This window comes from Musa acuminata, unplaced genomic scaffold (genome assembly GCF_036884655.1).
Source record: "Musa acuminata AAA Group cultivar baxijiao unplaced genomic scaffold, Cavendish_Baxijiao_AAA HiC_scaffold_751, whole genome shotgun sequence".
NCBI classification, from domain to species: Eukaryota; Viridiplantae; Streptophyta; class Magnoliopsida; order Zingiberales; family Musaceae; genus Musa; species Musa acuminata.
The window spans coordinates 15251-32500 of record NW_027020981.1 but is presented as its reverse complement, the minus strand read 5'-3'; the positions used below and the strand labels follow the sequence as shown (position 1 = coordinate 32500).

The 17250-nt window shown below is 31.9% G+C and overlaps 1 protein-coding gene and 2 non-coding genes across 3 annotated transcripts; 1 reads left to right on the top strand and 2 right to left on the bottom strand.

Moving 5' to 3' along the window:
* Positions 1-6739: 6739 nt before the first annotated feature.
* TRNAS-GCU (transfer RNA serine (anticodon GCU)) lies at positions 6740-6827 on the bottom strand. Its single transcript has one exon. It is a non-coding gene; the product is annotated as a tRNA-Ser (tRNA).
* A 1159-nt stretch (positions 6828-7986) lies between these two features.
* Positions 7987-15639, bottom strand: LOC135663722 (ATP synthase subunit a, chloroplastic). The gene has a single exon (XM_065176865.1). The coding sequence runs from the start codon at positions 14969-14971 to the stop codon at positions 14228-14230; it is 744 nt and encodes a 247-aa protein (XP_065032937.1). The 5' UTR covers positions 14972-15639; the 3' UTR covers positions 7987-14227.
* On the top strand, positions 8956-9027 carry TRNAR-UCU (transfer RNA arginine (anticodon UCU)). The gene has a single exon. It is a non-coding gene; the product is annotated as a tRNA-Arg (tRNA).
* Positions 15640-17250: the final 1611 nt, after the last annotated feature.

The window sequence follows — 17250 nt, the reverse complement described above, 5'->3', positions numbered from 1 at the left end:
TTTGATAATTGGTTTATATGGATCCTGTACGGTTGAGACCAAAAATGAAAATAATATTGCCAGAAATTTACAAAGTGGCATTTCCATTTCTTCATCAGAAAATGAGTTCCCCTTGAACCCAGAATCGCTTTTCCTTGATATCGAACATAGTGCATGGAAGGATCTTTGAAGACCCATAAAGTCTTCTGAAAAAAATTTCGGCACACTACAAGATGTTCTATTTTTCCATAAAAATGTGTTCGTTCAAGAAAGGCTCCAAAAGATGTTAATCGTAAATAAGAAGATTGTTTACGAAGAAAAACTAATACAAATTCACATTCAGATACATAAGAATTATATAAGAACCAAAATAGTCTTTTATTTTCTTTTGAAAAAACATAAATAGATTTCTTCGGAGTAATGAGACTATTCCAATTATAATATTCGTAGAGAAAGAACCGCAATAAATGCAAAGAGGGAACATCCTGGATACAGGATTGAAGGATTTGGACCAGGATTTCCATATGGATGGGATGAGGTATTAGTATATCTGACAGATAATTTAAATGCGATAATTTATCCTCTAAAAAAGGAAATATTGAATGAATAGATTGTAAATTATGAGATTTTGGTATTTTTTTTTCTTCAAGGGAAGATACTAATTGCAGCGAGAATGGAATTTCCACAATGACTGCAAAACCTTCTGATATCATCTGAGAAAAAAAAATGGGAATAAAATAATTGTTGTGCCCAACGAATCGATTTTGGTAAGAATCATTAACCGAATAAATCAAATAATTTTGTTGATACATTCGAATAATTAAACGTTTCACAAGTACTGAACTAAATTTATTGCCATAACCCCCAAAAATTCACGGGTTCATAAAAAATTGAACTATTTAAACCCTGATCATAAGCAAATACGTAAATATACTCCTGAAAAAGAAGTGGATATAGAAAGTATTGTTGCCGAGATCTATCTTTTTCTAAATATCCTTGTAATTCTTCCATTTACATTTCCACTTGAAGCAGGGGTAGGAGGCATTTATTGGGTTATCAAATGATACATAGTGCAATATGGTCAAAACAGGGTATTTTGTATTCTATTATGTATATAGAATACAATAGTAATAAAAATATATACCCCGAAAAGGAAACAGGGAGTCCAATCAATAGATCTTTTTATTCTCTTTTTCTATCGAATTGGTTTATCTTCGTTGTTTATCTTCGTTATAATTACAAGAGGATAACAAACCCTTTATTTTTGCAACCCGATCGCTCTTTTGACTTTGGAATTTATTCTCTTTATCAGTATACTGTTTCTTCTACACATCCGTTTCTAATCCATAATAAAGAATAGTTAGGATTTATTAAAAAAAAAGGAAAAAGAATCAATGGTCCACCCACAGGAGAACTCACCCTTTCCCGTATAAGGCACTAATCTATTTTTAACGTCTAATTAGATCGGGTAATCGTTCAATTCAAATTAAGAACATAAGCTCGTTGCTTTTTGTTTTACCAAAATTGGAACCATAGGCTCTATCCATTTATTCACTAGACCCAACTGTAAATGTGAATTTGTTTTGTCCCCTTCCCTTCCAAAAATTTTTTATTTTTGTAGCGATCCAGTAAGGATAAACTAAAAGTTCCACTTTCATTTGAATTTGTAATTTTTTAATAAAATATTTAATAAAATAAGAAATTTTTTTTATTACGACATGCTACTTTTTCCATTCATTACCCTTGAGGATCAGTCGTGGTCTTATAGACTCTACCAATAGTCTGGACGAATTTGTTGCTTCATCAAAATGTGTAAAAGATCATAGTCGCACTTAAAAGCCGAGTACTCTACCGTTGAGTTAGCAACCCGAATAAAATAAAATAAATAGGATATGTAGATACGATAAAAATGAAAAATCCATTAAATTGCACTGCACGACCCCATCAAAACATTGAACTAATAATAAATAAAAAAATATTTTATGTTTTATGATCGATTATACAAAATAAATAGAAAATGTACAGATCATATTTAAAAACACCAGATTCCTAAAAGAGATGCTAAAATTGTGACAGACCTACCAGTTTTTTATCAATTTTTTATTTTTGTTAAGTTAAATTCCAAAATACGTCTTATATGACAGTAAACCCAACAATGCAAAACCCATTATTTGAGTAAAAGTGAAGTTAAAACCCAATATGGGGTCTGGATAAAGAGATTTATTTATCTATGATCAATTAATTTATCTATGATCAATTATATTTGTTCGATACACCATTGTCAATATGAATGCAATGTTGAGAAAACAAATAACAAATAAAGTAAATAAAATAAGGATTTGTATTGGGTTGGCACAACATAAATAAGAAATTTTGATGGAAAAAAATAAGGAAAAGATAAAGAAAAAATCTCGGGTTTACTCAATCAATAGAGGTACAATAAGCAAGATTAATCCCTTGTTTGTTGGTGGATTCCTATAACAAGAAAAAAGTAAATTTAAGTATGAATAGAGCAAGAAAAGGGAAAATTTTAGGTAAAAAATTGTAAGTAAAAAATTATACAAAGATAGATTTTATATTAATCATCTCCCCCCTTTTTTATTAATTTTGTTGTTTTTTCTTTTAATTAACTCGAGGTTTTTTCTTTAAAAAATTCTGCCTTACTTAAAATATCATAAACAGTTCCTGTAGGTTGAGCGCCCTTTTCAAGGAAATATAGAATAGCGGGAACGTTTAAATAAGTTTGATTCTTTATCGGATCATAAAAACCCACTTTTCGAAAATCTCTTCCTTCTCTTCGGGATCGAACATCAATTGCAACGATTCGATAGATGGCTCATTGGGATAGATGTACATAAACAATCCCCCCCCAGAAACGTATAGGAGGTTTTTCTCCTCATACGGCTCGAGCTCGAGAAAAAATTATTTTTATTTCGGTATATCTTTCTGTATATAATATCAAATAGTAAACACAAAATAATGACTCAAATCATAGTCTAATTCATTATTATTATTTTGTTCTTCCTAAAAAAAAAAAAAAAAATAAATTTCATTCGTACTCATAACTCAAGTTGGGTAATTCTGACAGAATTCGAAGGGAAATCCTTAGACATTTCTTGAGCCGTCTCTAACCTCTTTTGTTTGTCTCATCTCGAATCTATTTTTATTCCTAATTCTGATCCAATTTTTGAGACAATTGAAAATAGTGTTTCCTTGTTTCGGAATCCTTTATCTTTGCTTTGTAAAATCATTGGGTTTAGACATTACTTCGGTGATCCTTACTCCTTTCAAAAGGGCAGCAACATACCTTTTGTTTTTTTTATTTCTTTCTATAGAAATAGAATACCCATAGAAATAGAATACGAAGAATTGATTCCTCTGTGATACACTTTTTTTTGATCGAAATAGTTTTATCAATTCCGATTATTTTATATTTTAAGGATATACTTACAAAGCTGGTCTAACTTATTGATTGATTGGCACTAACCCTAGATTCTTCCCCTTGATAAATGAATCAATCCTTTCCGCTCGAGCTCCATCATGTACTATCAACCTAAGAAAAATTAGATTCCTAATGGAACAGAACAAACTATGTCGAGCCAAGAGCATCTTCATTTGTATAGAAAATGGTGGATGTAAAAATCCACAGCGGATCATGTCCTTCAAGTCGCACGTTGCTTTCTACCACATCGTTTCAAACGAAGTTTTACCATAACATTCCTCTAATTTAGAATTCAATTTAATTTCAAACCGCAATGGAATTGATTTAATATGTAATCATGAATAGTCATTGGCTCGATGGGAACAACGGGAACTATATAATAGTCTATACTTTATACCTATGGATAGATAAGTATTCTATGGATAGATAAGTATTGTATTTATCCGGAGAAAGCTCAGCAAGGATCCAATTTCTTTAACTCGATATTCTATCATATGAATGAAACGTATTTCTAAGAAAGATGTTTGCTTAAGACTTATTTACTTTACATCTCCAACAGATTGTTCGGGACGATCAATCATGAAATGCAGAATCTATTTTTCTAGAACAAAAAAACTATAAACCTCAAATCCTTTAATTTAATATATTTCCAATCCCGGAAAAAAATAAATTATTAGTCAAATAAACTGTTCCAATGACCAAAAAACAAAAAGGTCGTAAGTTTCTAGATACTATTGATTTATCATATTTCTTCGAGTACCAACCAAGAGTTCATAAAAAAATGTTTTAAAAATCTCCGACTTCAACATCATGACTGGAACTATGTTTTCTAGTCATGACTAAACTGGATCTCTAATTCAATCACCAAGTCGACGCAATCACAATGAGTAGCTAAAAATTTTTAGCAGATATTTCATTCCCTAAGGAGACATAAATTTTACCATGTTCAATTGAATTATCAATTGGTTTTCTTTTAACCAAAGAAGTAAATTGATAATCTAGTTTATCTATTTTCATGAGTATGAAATAGAAAAGGTCTCATGTACGGCAACATTAAGATCCTTATTCTTTCTTTCATCTGAAAGAAAGAATCTGAATATTGTTACTGGGGGTAATCATGGATATTTTTAAAATCAAAGATCCCCTTCCACAAATTCTTTTCACTTAAGTGAAAGGCCATTGTTATTGAAATACAACAACATTGTTATTGAAATACAACAACATTGTTATTGAAATACAACAATATAATAACAATACACAATATATATCATACATATAGGCATAGCGTAGGCCTTGTTTATTTTAGTTTATATAGATTTTGTTTTACTTCAGGTTCAACAATTTTTCCATCAATTCCATAAAATCAAGTTAAAATATATGGAATATCAAAATTTCCCCCCAATCGCTACGTTACATTGATTTACAATTATTTTCATTTGAGGCATCTAAGATATAAGATAGAAAGAAATGGAATTCAGACAATTTTTATCCTATTTTTTCCCACGCCACAGCACAGCTTTAGAAGTTTTAAAACCAGTGATGAAATTAGTACGACAAACTCCCTACTCTTTAGTCTTCACATAGAATGTGAAATTGGGATACCCTATTTTTGACTTTAGGCTTTGTGTGGAAGGGAATAGAGATGCTTTTGTTTCACGCTTCAATTCGGAATGCATCATGTGAGAATTATAATTCATATTTAGAATTCATATTTCATGAATATGGGACATAATGAATATAACAATAGTACGAGCATATTATGAATGTGAATGATAGACCCCAAATTTCTCTTTTTTTTATTCAAAAAAACTTCCACCTGTATTTGACACTTTATTATGCTTGTGATAAATCAAATGGATTCTAAGAATCCATTCTAAGAATTCATTCTAAGAATTCAGAACAAAAGACATTCTAAGAATTCAGAACAAAAGAAAAGGTTGTTCTCTTTAAGATTTTTCCGTTTTATGTGGGATACAATGTGATCCCATCTTTTGTTTCTGATGGAAACGATCTGGGACGGAAGGATTCGAACCTCCGAATAACGGGACCAAAACCCGCTGCCTTACCGCTTGGCCACGCCCCATTTTTCCTGTTTGGCACTAGTCAAGACTATTATTAGAATTAGTTATTCGTCAATCCCCCCCCCCAAAAAAATACATAATACATAATAAAAACATATGGGGTATTTTGTTTGTTGCTAGGATTCAACACATGTAGATTAGATATAGAATCAAAAAAGTTAATTGATCATTACATAGAATTCAATTAAGATAATGTATGAAAGTAGAATTCCTTGTATTCTCATTTGAGAATGGAAGGAAGGATTTTTGATTTGGGAGAGTTCAAAAAAAAAGAAGGATTTTTTGACTTGCCTTTTTCATTTTTCCCTTATAAAAATAACTCAATCAAAATAAAATTATCTAATCTACAAGAACGAAATGTTTGTTATGTTTAATATCTTTAGCTTAATCTGTATCTGTCTTAATTCTGTCCTTTATTCGAATAGTTTTTTCTTTGCCAAATTGCCTGAAGCTTATGCCGTTTTCAATCCAATCGTAGATGTGATGCCTGTCATACCTGTTCTCTTTTTTCTCTTAGCCTTTGTTTGGCAAGCTGCTGTAAGTTTTCGATAAAATCCTTAATACTTTGCCAAATCCATTCATGATTTATTCGACAAAAAAAATTATAAAAATGGATAAGATCGGCTAAGTCTTACATTAGAATTATAAACCCTCGATTAAAAAATGGAAATTCTTGTATATTGAGTAACCGCGGAGATGAATTTTGATCAGTTTATTTACTCGTTCTGACCTTTCAGTGAGTAAGGAGTTTATTAGGTCTAGGTCCCCTACAATACCTAATTGTCGATATGACAAGAAAATTTTTGTGAGGAAGGAATAAAAATCTTATTACAAAGAAATTCGTAAAAGTGACTTTCTTTTTCTTTTCAAATCAAAAAACTCCATTTTGGGGGGTATGATGTCAAATCAAACAAAATAGTATATGTGGTAAAAAGAAAAAATAGGTAATCTATTCCCTTTTTCTAAAATGATCTTATCTTGGAGATTGTGTAATGCTTACTCTCAAACTCTTTGTTTACACAGTAGTGATATTCTTTGTTTCTCTCTTCATCTTCGGATTCTTATCTAATGATCCGGGACGTAATCCTGGACGTGAGGAATAAAAAAAAATTGAGTTTTCTTTGTTTTTCTAATTTTTTCTTATTATTTTATCTATTCCATATATTCACTTTACCTATAAAAAAATAAAGGAATCGAAATTCCTTCGAAATCGAAAGTATCAAGTAATCAGAGCGGGCGGAGAGAGAGGGATTCGAACCCTCGGTACGAATAACTCGTACAACGGATTAGCAATCCGCCGCTTTAGTCCACTCAGCCATCTCTCCCAATTTAAATAAAATTGAAATTTCAATAAAATTTCAAATGAAATTGAAATTAACTATTTCAATTTAAATTGAAATTAAATAAAAAAAGAAAAGAAAATAATAAAAAAGAAAAAATTTTTAATTTTTAAGATATTAATTATTAAGTTTAAGAAAGACATTAATATAATATTTTTTATTAAGAAAGATATTAAACATTATAATTTAAGAAAGATATTAAACATTATAATTATAACATTATCATTAGAAATATGAAACATTCTATTAAAATTTCTAATTATAGAATAGATTTCATTACAGATGAAATAAAAAAAAAATAAAAAGTGAATAATTAAAAATTAAAATTATTAATAAATTCTAATCTAAATTTAAAGGTTAAAGGAATTGAAATTTTATTTTCAATTAAAGTAAAGAAAAAACAAATTAAAGGTTTTTTTTATGTAATAAAAAATTTCTTAAATATTATAATATTAAATATTATAATATTATATTATAAGTAATTTTATAAGTAATTGTATATTATAAGTAATTATATAATTAAGTAATTAATAATATTATATTATAATAATATTATATTATAAGTAATTATATAATTAAGTAATTATATAATTATAATTATATAATTATATTTATATTAAGTTAAGTTAATTTTAATAATTTAAGTAATGTAATTATATAAGTAATTATATAATTATATTTATATTTAAGTTAATTTACATTTACGTAATTTAATTTAAGTTTCATTTAAGTAAGTTAAGAGTAAGTCAAGAACGAATTTGATCAAGAATTCCATTTAGATAAGATTCGAAACAGGTATCTCCAATAGAAAGAAAACCTTACTTCTTTAATTTTGTACGAAAGGTTTATTCTCCCGGCCTGGTCCTAGTTAAGTACTGGCCGGGCCAGTACCTCTTTTTTTGTCCAGCTTCAATGACCCCTTCAGACAGACTGAGAATGCCAGCAATCCAGCAAAGGAAAAGTATAAGTATAACTTTATACTGTTTTTTAAATTTATATATGTTATTTAGAAAAGCTTTGTGCTCTTCGCCTTTTAAGTCCCTGGCTGGCGGGACTAAATATGTGTCAACGTTATAATTTTAATGCTATCTTGATTGCGTCTCACTCCCTTGTTCGACAAATAGTCCATTCATATACAATAATGTATATGTAGCGGGTATAGTTTAGTGGTAAAAGTGTGATTCGTTCTATTAACAACTTAAAAAGTTAAGGGGTCTCTCGGTTTTTTGCATACTCCGATCAAAAACTTTATTTCTTAAAAGGGTTTAATCCTTTACCTCTCAATAGCATATTTGAGGAAGAACATACATTCTCACGATTTGTATCCAAAGTCCAATTAGAAATTCTATTTTCGAAATTGAATAAGAAAATTGGATTATGTATATGGAGTCGTGAAACATAATTTTTTTTGAATTGGATCAATTCTTCCAATCGAATGAGTATGAATAAAGGATCTATGGATGAAGATACAAAAGTTTATTTCCAATCGTAACTAGATCTTAAATTTTGGTGTTGTAAAAGGGAAATTGAAGCCAAACAAGCTAGAAAAGGGTGGTTTTGGTTTACTAGAACCATCAGCATATTGTTTCAGCTCGGTGGAAACCAAATTCTTTTCCTCGGGATCCTGCGAGTGGAAATAGGGAACGAAGTAACTAGACTAGACGGATTTGGTATAATCCCTCTCCTCTAGAGGGATCATCTAGTAAGCGAGTAGTTTGGGATACATTCAGACAGAAAGGCTGACATAGATGTTATGGATCTAATTTTCTCTAGGAATACATCAATCTTCCATAAAGGAGCCGAATGAAATCAAAATTTCACGTTCGGTTTTGAATTAGAGACGTTAAAAGTGATCAAGCAACGTCGACTATAACCCCTAGCCTTCCAAGCTAACGATGCGGGTTCGATTCCCGCTACCCGCTCCATATTTCTTATTATGTATTATACATCTTATTATGTTATGTATTATACATCTTATTATGTATTATACATACATGCACCATCAATTTAGATATGCATTCTTTTTTATTCCCTAAAATATTTTCCGTGTAATTTGATTTTTTATCCGAACAAAAGAAAGTAAGAATACAAAAAAATAAAATAGGAATGAAAAGCGTCCATTGTCTAATGGATAGGACAGAGGTCTTCTAAACCTTTGGTATAGGTTCAAATCCTATTGGACGCAATTTATTTCCATCTATTTTTAAAATGGCTATACTTTTTAAAAATGGCTATACTAAGAAACCCTTTTTGAATCATTCGAATCAGAACTATTTCTCAATGATTACTCTTGTACTAAGAATAGAATATACCAAGAATAGAATAAAAGTAAGAAATTTATGTTTGTTCCTGAAGTAAAAACAGTTCGATCTGTTCTTGAATAGCTTCCTTCAAAAGAAATTCTACTTCCTCGGTGAATGTCTTGGTAGAAGATATAATTTCTTGAAATTTAGGTTTATTGTTTTTTAAGTAGCTACGTAACTGACTGAGAAATTTCTTTACCTGTCCAATTTCTAGCGGATCAAGATATCCATTCGCTCCGGTATAAATAGTAGCTATCTGTTCTTCCACTGCGAGAGGGTCTGATTGGGATTGTTTAAGCAACTCGCGTAATCGTTGACCTCTTGCCAATTGATTCTGAGTAGCTTTATCGAGATCAGAAGCGAATTGTGCAAAGGCTTCTAACTCTGTGAATTGCGCTAGTTCCAATTTTGATTTGCCGGCTACTTGTTTCATGGCTTTAATTTGAGCTGCGGATCCTACTCTGGAAACGGAAATACCCACATTAATAGCAGGTCGGATTCCAGCATTGAATAGATCGGCAGATAAGAATATTTGTCCATCTGTAATGGAAATTACATTAGTAGGAATATAAGCTGAAACGTCTCCAGATTGAGTCTCAACTATCGGTAAAGCGGTCATACTTCCTTCACCTAAACTAGAATTTGATTTAGCGGCTCTTTCCAAAAGTCGTGAATGCAAATAAAAAACATCTCCTGGATAAGCTTCACGACCGGGAGGTCTTCTTAATAGAAGAGACATTTGGCGATAAGCTTGTGCCTGTTTGGAGAGATCATCATAAATTATTAAAGTATGTTGTCCACGATACATAAAAAACTCAGCCAGAGCCGCTCCCGTATAAGGAGCGAGGTATTGTAATGTAGCAGGTGAATCCGCCGTTTCGGCTACCACAATAGTATATTCCATCGCCCCCTTTTCCCGGAAAGTAGTCACTACCTGAGCCACAGAAGATGCTTTTTGACCAATAGCTACATAAACACATATTACATTTTGACCTTTTTGATTGAGAATCGTATCTGTGGCTACGGCTGTTTTGCCGGTCTGTCTGTCCCCAATAATTAATTCTCGCTGACCGCGTCCTATAGGGATCATCGAATCAATGGCAATAAGCCCCGTTTGAAGAGGCTCATATACAGAACGTCTAGAAATAATACCTGGGGCAGGAGATTCAATTAACCGAGATTCAGAAGCTGAAATTTCACCTCTCCCATCAATAGGTTTAGCCAGAGCATTTATAACACGACCCAAATAACCCTCACTCACAGGTATCTGAGCAATTCGTCCTGTTGCTTTTACGGAACTTCCCTCTTGTATCATCAAACCATCACCCATTAATACAACGCCAACATTATTTGATTCCAAATTCAGAGCAATGCCTATTGTACCCTCTTGAAACTCTACTAATTCACCTGCCATTACTTCATCAAGACCATGAACACGAGCAATTCCGTCGCCTACTTGAAGTACGGTACCGGTATTCACAATCTTTATTTCTCTACTATATTGTTCAATACGCTCACGAATAATATTACTAATTTCGTCGGCTCGAAGGGTTACCATTAGTGTTTCTTTATTCTTTTTAGGAAGGAAAAGATAAAAATAATGCCTAAACTATAACTAAAAAAAGAAGGGCTAATCAGTTATTTCTTGCATGGCCCCGAGAATGCCAATATTAGCACGGATCGTACGGAAATGTAACTCGCTATTCAAGCAACTATTCAGAGTTCCTAGAGCTCCTTGTAAGGCTTGTTGGAAAACTCGTTGTCGGACCTGATTAATCGCTCTTTGTTGTTCAAACTGAAGGGTTTCATTTTTGTAATTTTCTAATTGTTCCAAACTATTACTAGTGGCATTAATCAAATTTTGTTTTTCTCGTTCTATTTCAGAGTATCCATTCATTCGATACTCATCTGCTTCCATTTCCACTTTACGTAAGCGAGCCCGGGCTCTTTCGAGCTGCTCAATGGCCCCTTTACGTAATTCTTCCGAATTTCGAATAGTATTCAAAATCCTCTGTTTTCGATTATCTAATAAATCATTTAATGAAAGTAGATTATCTTATCATTAATTTCAAAACTTCCATGATCTCTTCCCGAACCAAACATGAATCTTTCGATTCATTTGGCTCTCACGCTCAATTATTTATTTTATTTATGGTGTGGGTATTCCCATATCTTTTTTAATGTTTTATTTATGGTGTGGGTATTCCCATATCTTTTTTAATGTAATGAGCCTACCCTCTCTTTTCTGTTTGTATTCAAAGATGTCAAAACTGATACAAGACCAGAATATCAGGAGGACTCTTCCGACTAGACCAGACAAAAATCTAGAATTGTCAGCAAAGTTGTTTCTTTATTTGTATTTTATTTATATTTGTTTTGTATTTTATTTATCATTTTCATTTTTAGAATTCTATTTCATTTTTCATTTTAAAAAAATGAAAATAATAATTATTATATTTTTTATTTGTTTCTTCAAGTCCAAAAATTCCTCTTTTTTTATACATAGGTCGTCATTTCGGCATTAGATAAAAAAAGCAAAGTGCTCATTTTTCTAGTAAATGGTTCAAATTCTTTTATCGATATGAGTGTTCTATATCAAATCAAATAAATTACCAACTATTTTTTTTTTAACCATTTCGTTACTAACGTAGTGGTAGAAGTGGTAGAAAGAGTACCATGTTTTACCTGGACTTTAAACAATTTAGCTTTAACCATGTTAATGGTCTCACATTATTGGTTGATAGAGAATCAAAGTGGATTTACCAATAAGTCACGAAATGCTATGGTTCTTACATATGATTTCTTAATTTATTCAGAAGTAATTCGTCGAGATCGTGCACCTTTTTCCTATTTCTCCTATAAATACCATAAATAAAGTGCAGCTGGATGGATCCAACCTATTCTTGAAATACACAACTCGCACACACTACCCTTTCCAAAATAAATCAATACACCAAGCACTACACTTAGATTTATTGGATTTGTTGCTAAAATATCGGTATTAAACCCGAAACTCCCGGCGGATGGCCAGTGACCCAAGGAAACGAAAGAATCGATTACATTTTTCATATGCTCCCCTCTCTTATGGATAGGACTAACAAAGAACAGAGTTCTTTTTGTATCACTTCACTCGCCTTTTTTTGATCGATTTCTTTTTATTAATTTCATTTCCACTTTATTTAATGGCAATAGATTAAATCATTTGTTTGAAATTTATTATTTTTTAAGTTTTCAAGAAGTTTCCAATAAGATACTTTACTTAGGTCTTAGATCTCATATCAATTGATAACTATTTCGTTTGTTGAAACGCTTCGAACAATGAAAGTAAAAAAGTTTTCTATTGTACTAAGCTAAGGACAGAAAGGAAGAAAGCAAGCGAATCTGGTAATTCCTCATCCTCAAATCAGCCCTTCCTGGCGTATTGTCTCAACAAATAAGTAATTTATAAGTAAAGTGTAAATATAATTCGAAGAAGCAAAGGGCAATTCCAAGTTAAAGTTAATAAAATAAGAAAAAAGTATGTAAGGTACTTTTTTCTATTTATTTCTAGGATTAAACAAAAGGATTCGCAAATAAAAGCGCTAACGCCACGACCAGTCCGTAAATTGTTAAAGCTTCCATAAAAGCTAGACTAAGCAATAAAGTACCTCGTATTTTACCCTCTGCTTCTGGTTGTCTCGCAATACCTTCTACAGCTTGGCCTGCAGCAGTACCTTGACCAACTCCAGGTCCAATAGAAGCAAGCCCCACGGCCAATCCAGCAGCAATAACGGAAGCGGCAGAAATCAGTGGATTCATGGTAAGTTCCTCGCACAAAAAAAAAGAAATGGTTAATGATACAATCAACCAATGAATTATTACTCATTTTATCATTAAGATCCAGCGGTCCGAAGTAACTAAAAACTCCGAATTGAAATGATAATATTACTAAATTACTGAACTGAATCGTCACAACTATCTCGTTTTTACCCATAATGGAGTTTTTGTAAATCCATATGCATACAGTTCTAACTATTGTATTTCTTTGTTTCGAACCACTCTTTCATTTAATTCTTCGTTCTTTACTACACCATTCTTGAGTTCATCTCTTTGTTCATTCAATCCACAATCACAGACAAAATAGAAGGACTGATATTGAAATCCGTCTAAATGGAGTGTGACTAAATGCAGTGTGAGCTGCAATCAATATCAATCAAATTAATACCAATACAAATCAATATCAATATATCAATATGTAGTAATATAAAAGTATGTAGTAGTACCAATATCAATATATAGTAATAATTAATACTAATAATTATCGATAATATAATTATAAATGATTATATTAACTAATACTTAATTGATACTTAGATATTTTACATATGAATATTAATACTTATATTAATATTAACTATTAAACTAATTATTAATGTTAACTAATACTTATTTTATTACTTATATTTATTTACTTATATTTATTTATTTATTTATTATTATTTATTATTATATTTATTATATTATTATTATATTAATATTATTATTATATTATATTATCATTATAGGATTATATTATGTATAGGATTATATTTTATATTATGTATAGGATTATATTATGATTACAGAGTAGAAGTTATGATTATAAAAATAGTAATAGTATGTAATTAAGTAATAGCATGTAATTAAGTAATAGCATGTAATTATGTAATATAGTGATGTTATATAGGATGATAGGGATAGCCTTATATAACTAATGAATATCTAATGTCATTCTAATATGACATATATATTTGTTTCTTCCATAACGTAAACCACCCGCATTTTTTTTAGATTAAATCGGATTCTAGAATCATTCCTAGAAACATAGACGGGGTCCGAGCTTATAGACATTACATACATCTAGTATAACCTCCCCAACCCTTCTTTTTTTTTTTACAATTCTGTAATACCGTCCATCTTTTCTCCTAAAACTCTAAGTCATATAGTAATACGTTATTATGTTCCCCAACCAATTGGATTATCTTGAACCACGCATGAATTGGGATAAACTTACTTAATAATAATAATAAAAAATAATAATAAAAAGACTATTTTGAAAGCTAGTCAATGATGACCCTCCATGGATTCACCTATATAAGCCGCAGCTAACGTTGCAAAAATAAGAGCTTGAATACCACTTGTAAATAATCCAAGAAACATGACAGGTATAGGAACTACTGAAGGGACTAAAGAAACAAGAACGACAACTACTAATTCATCAGCCAATATATTCCCGAAAAGTCGAAAACTAAGAGATAAGGGTTTTGTGAAATCTTCTAGGATGTTAATTGGTAAAAGTATTGGAGTTGGTTGAATGTATTTCCCAAAATAACCCAATCCTTTTTTGCTAAGACCCGCATAAAAATATGCGACTGACGTGAGTAAAGCTAAAGCAACAGTAGTATTTATATCATTCGTGGGCGCAGCTAACTCCCCATGAGGTAACTGTATAATTTTCCAAGGTAAAAGAGCACCTGACCAGTTAGAAACAAAAATAAATAGGAACATAGTTCCAATAAAGGGAACCCAAGGACCATATTCTTCTCCAATCTGGGTTTTGCTCAAGTCTCGAATAAATTCAAGGACATATTCGAAGAAATTCTGACCGCCGGTCGGAATGGTTTGTGGATTCCGAACAGCTAGGATCACCGAACCTAATAAGATAGCAATTACTACCCAAGAAGTGATAAGTACTTGGGCATGGACTTGTAAACCTCCTATTTGCCAATAGAAATGTTGGCCTACTTCTACACCCGATATATCGTATAACCCCTTGAGTGTTTTAATGGAACATGGTATAACATTCATATGGTCCTCTAACAAAAATTGAACTTCAAAAAATAAATTATTTTGATTCAACCATCTCTTTCTCAACTCACCAACTTGAATCACTAATTGTATTCATCAATCGTATATTTAGGATATCAAGAAATTACATAGGATACCAAGAAATCACATAACATCATAACATATTATCAATATGCCCACATTTCCATTTTGTTTTTTCTTTTTTTTAATTCAAGAATAGTAACCGATCCAATAAATCTATAAAATCCCCAAATAATTAACTAATTATTCTTAATCATAATCAACGATTTCTTATATAGCTACAACGGCCCTCACAAATTGCGGATACTAATTTGTTAAGAACCAATCGGATTGAAGCTATAGCGTCATCATTGGCTGGGATCGAAATATCTGCGAGATCGGGGTCACAATTTGTATCGATTAAACAAATCGTCGGAATCCCTAAAATTACACATTCTCGAAGAGCCATATATTCTTCTTGCTGATCAACGATGATCACAATATCAGGCAATCCCGTCATATATTTGATACCGCCGAGATATGTTTGCAAGGCAGATAATTTTCTCTTCAACATTGCGGCATCTCTTTTGGGAAGACGGTTGAGTTTCCCCATCTTTTGTTCTGCTCTTAAATCCCTGAACTTTTGAAGTCTCGTTTCCGTAGTAGACCAATTCGTTAACATACCACCGAGCCATTTTTTATTAACATAATGACACCGGGCCCTTATTGCAGCTGATGCTACTGAATCCGCTGCTTTATTTTTGGTACCAACAATTAAGAAGTTTTTTCCCCTACTTGCTGCATCAAAAACTAAATCACAGGCTTCTGATAAAAAACGAGCCGTTCTAGTGAGATTTGTAATATGAATACCTTTACGCTTTGCAGAGATGTAAGGGGCCATTCTAGGATTCCATTTCTTAGTACCATGACCAAAATGAACTCCGGCCTCCATCATCTCTTCCAAATTGATGTTCCAATATCTTCTTGTCATTTTTCCCCACACTTCCTTTTTGTTTTTTCTTTTTTATTTTTTTAACAAAGAGACGAGGTACTTTGAAATAAATAATTGTTCCGATGGAACCTTCTACCGGGAATTAACCGTTGATACACGGTACAAACCATTAATGTCTTTTAATTACTTATTTTTTTTTTACCAAATCAATACTCGGACCAGATAGTTAAGTTAAAAGACAGATAGTTAAAAGTGAAAAGATAGTTAAAGTAAAAGAATCTGCTCTTAGGAATCATGAAATCGCGTAAACGATTGTTCTGATGTCTCATGGAAATGGGACGTAAGAACAAAATAATTCTCTATGGTGTAACAAAATATCTCTCATTTCCAAATCGAATAGATTCTTTCTTTTGATTTCCAAATAAATGTTCTTGTCTTGCCTTGAACGGTGCACTAATTTTTTGAATCCGGTACCAACGGGTATAATCCCACCCAGAACAACGTTCTCTTTCAGGCCTTTCAACCAATCAATACGACCTCGTAGAGCAGCTTTTGCTAAAACTCGAGCGGTTTCTTGAAAACTTGCTTCGGATATGAAACTTTGAGTATTCAAAGATGCCCTCGTTATTCCCAATAGGATTGCCCGATAAGAGATCGCTTCGTCCAAAGCGCGCCCCGCTCGTTCCGCTCGCAACAATCCGATTAATTCCCCAGGTGAAAAAACATTAGACATTCCATCTTCTGAAACCAACACTTTTGATGTTACTTGACGTACAATAATCTCTATATGTCTATTATGGATCTGTACCCCCTGGGATCGATAAACCTTTTGGATTTTATTAACCAAAGAGATACGACTTTGAACTATGGTTAGCTCCGCTTGAATCAAGAATCCCCAGGGGATTCCAAGAATTTTTGGTATACCTTCGTTCCAACCTTCAACTCTCCTTTCGAGGTTCATCGATATTGAATCAATAGAACGTACTTCTAAGATTTGTTCCACTTTTGGAAGACCTTGCGTTATGTCACCAGATCTCGATTTTTCATATATAAATGTAACTAATGTATCTCCTTCGTAAAAGATTTCTCCATAATGGCCATGAACAGTAGCTCCTGGAGTGGCCAAATAGGGCTTAGCCGATCTTATAACTAAGGAGTCAACATGAACAATTATGATCTGACCAGATTTTTCTACGTGTGGTTCGTATTTGAATAGACATACATTTTCACAAAAAAATTGTCCAAGACGAATTTTTTTAGATGTCTCTTCCCAATAATCGTGATGGAGAAAGTGCCAATTCAAATGGAATGGATTCAAAATGATGTT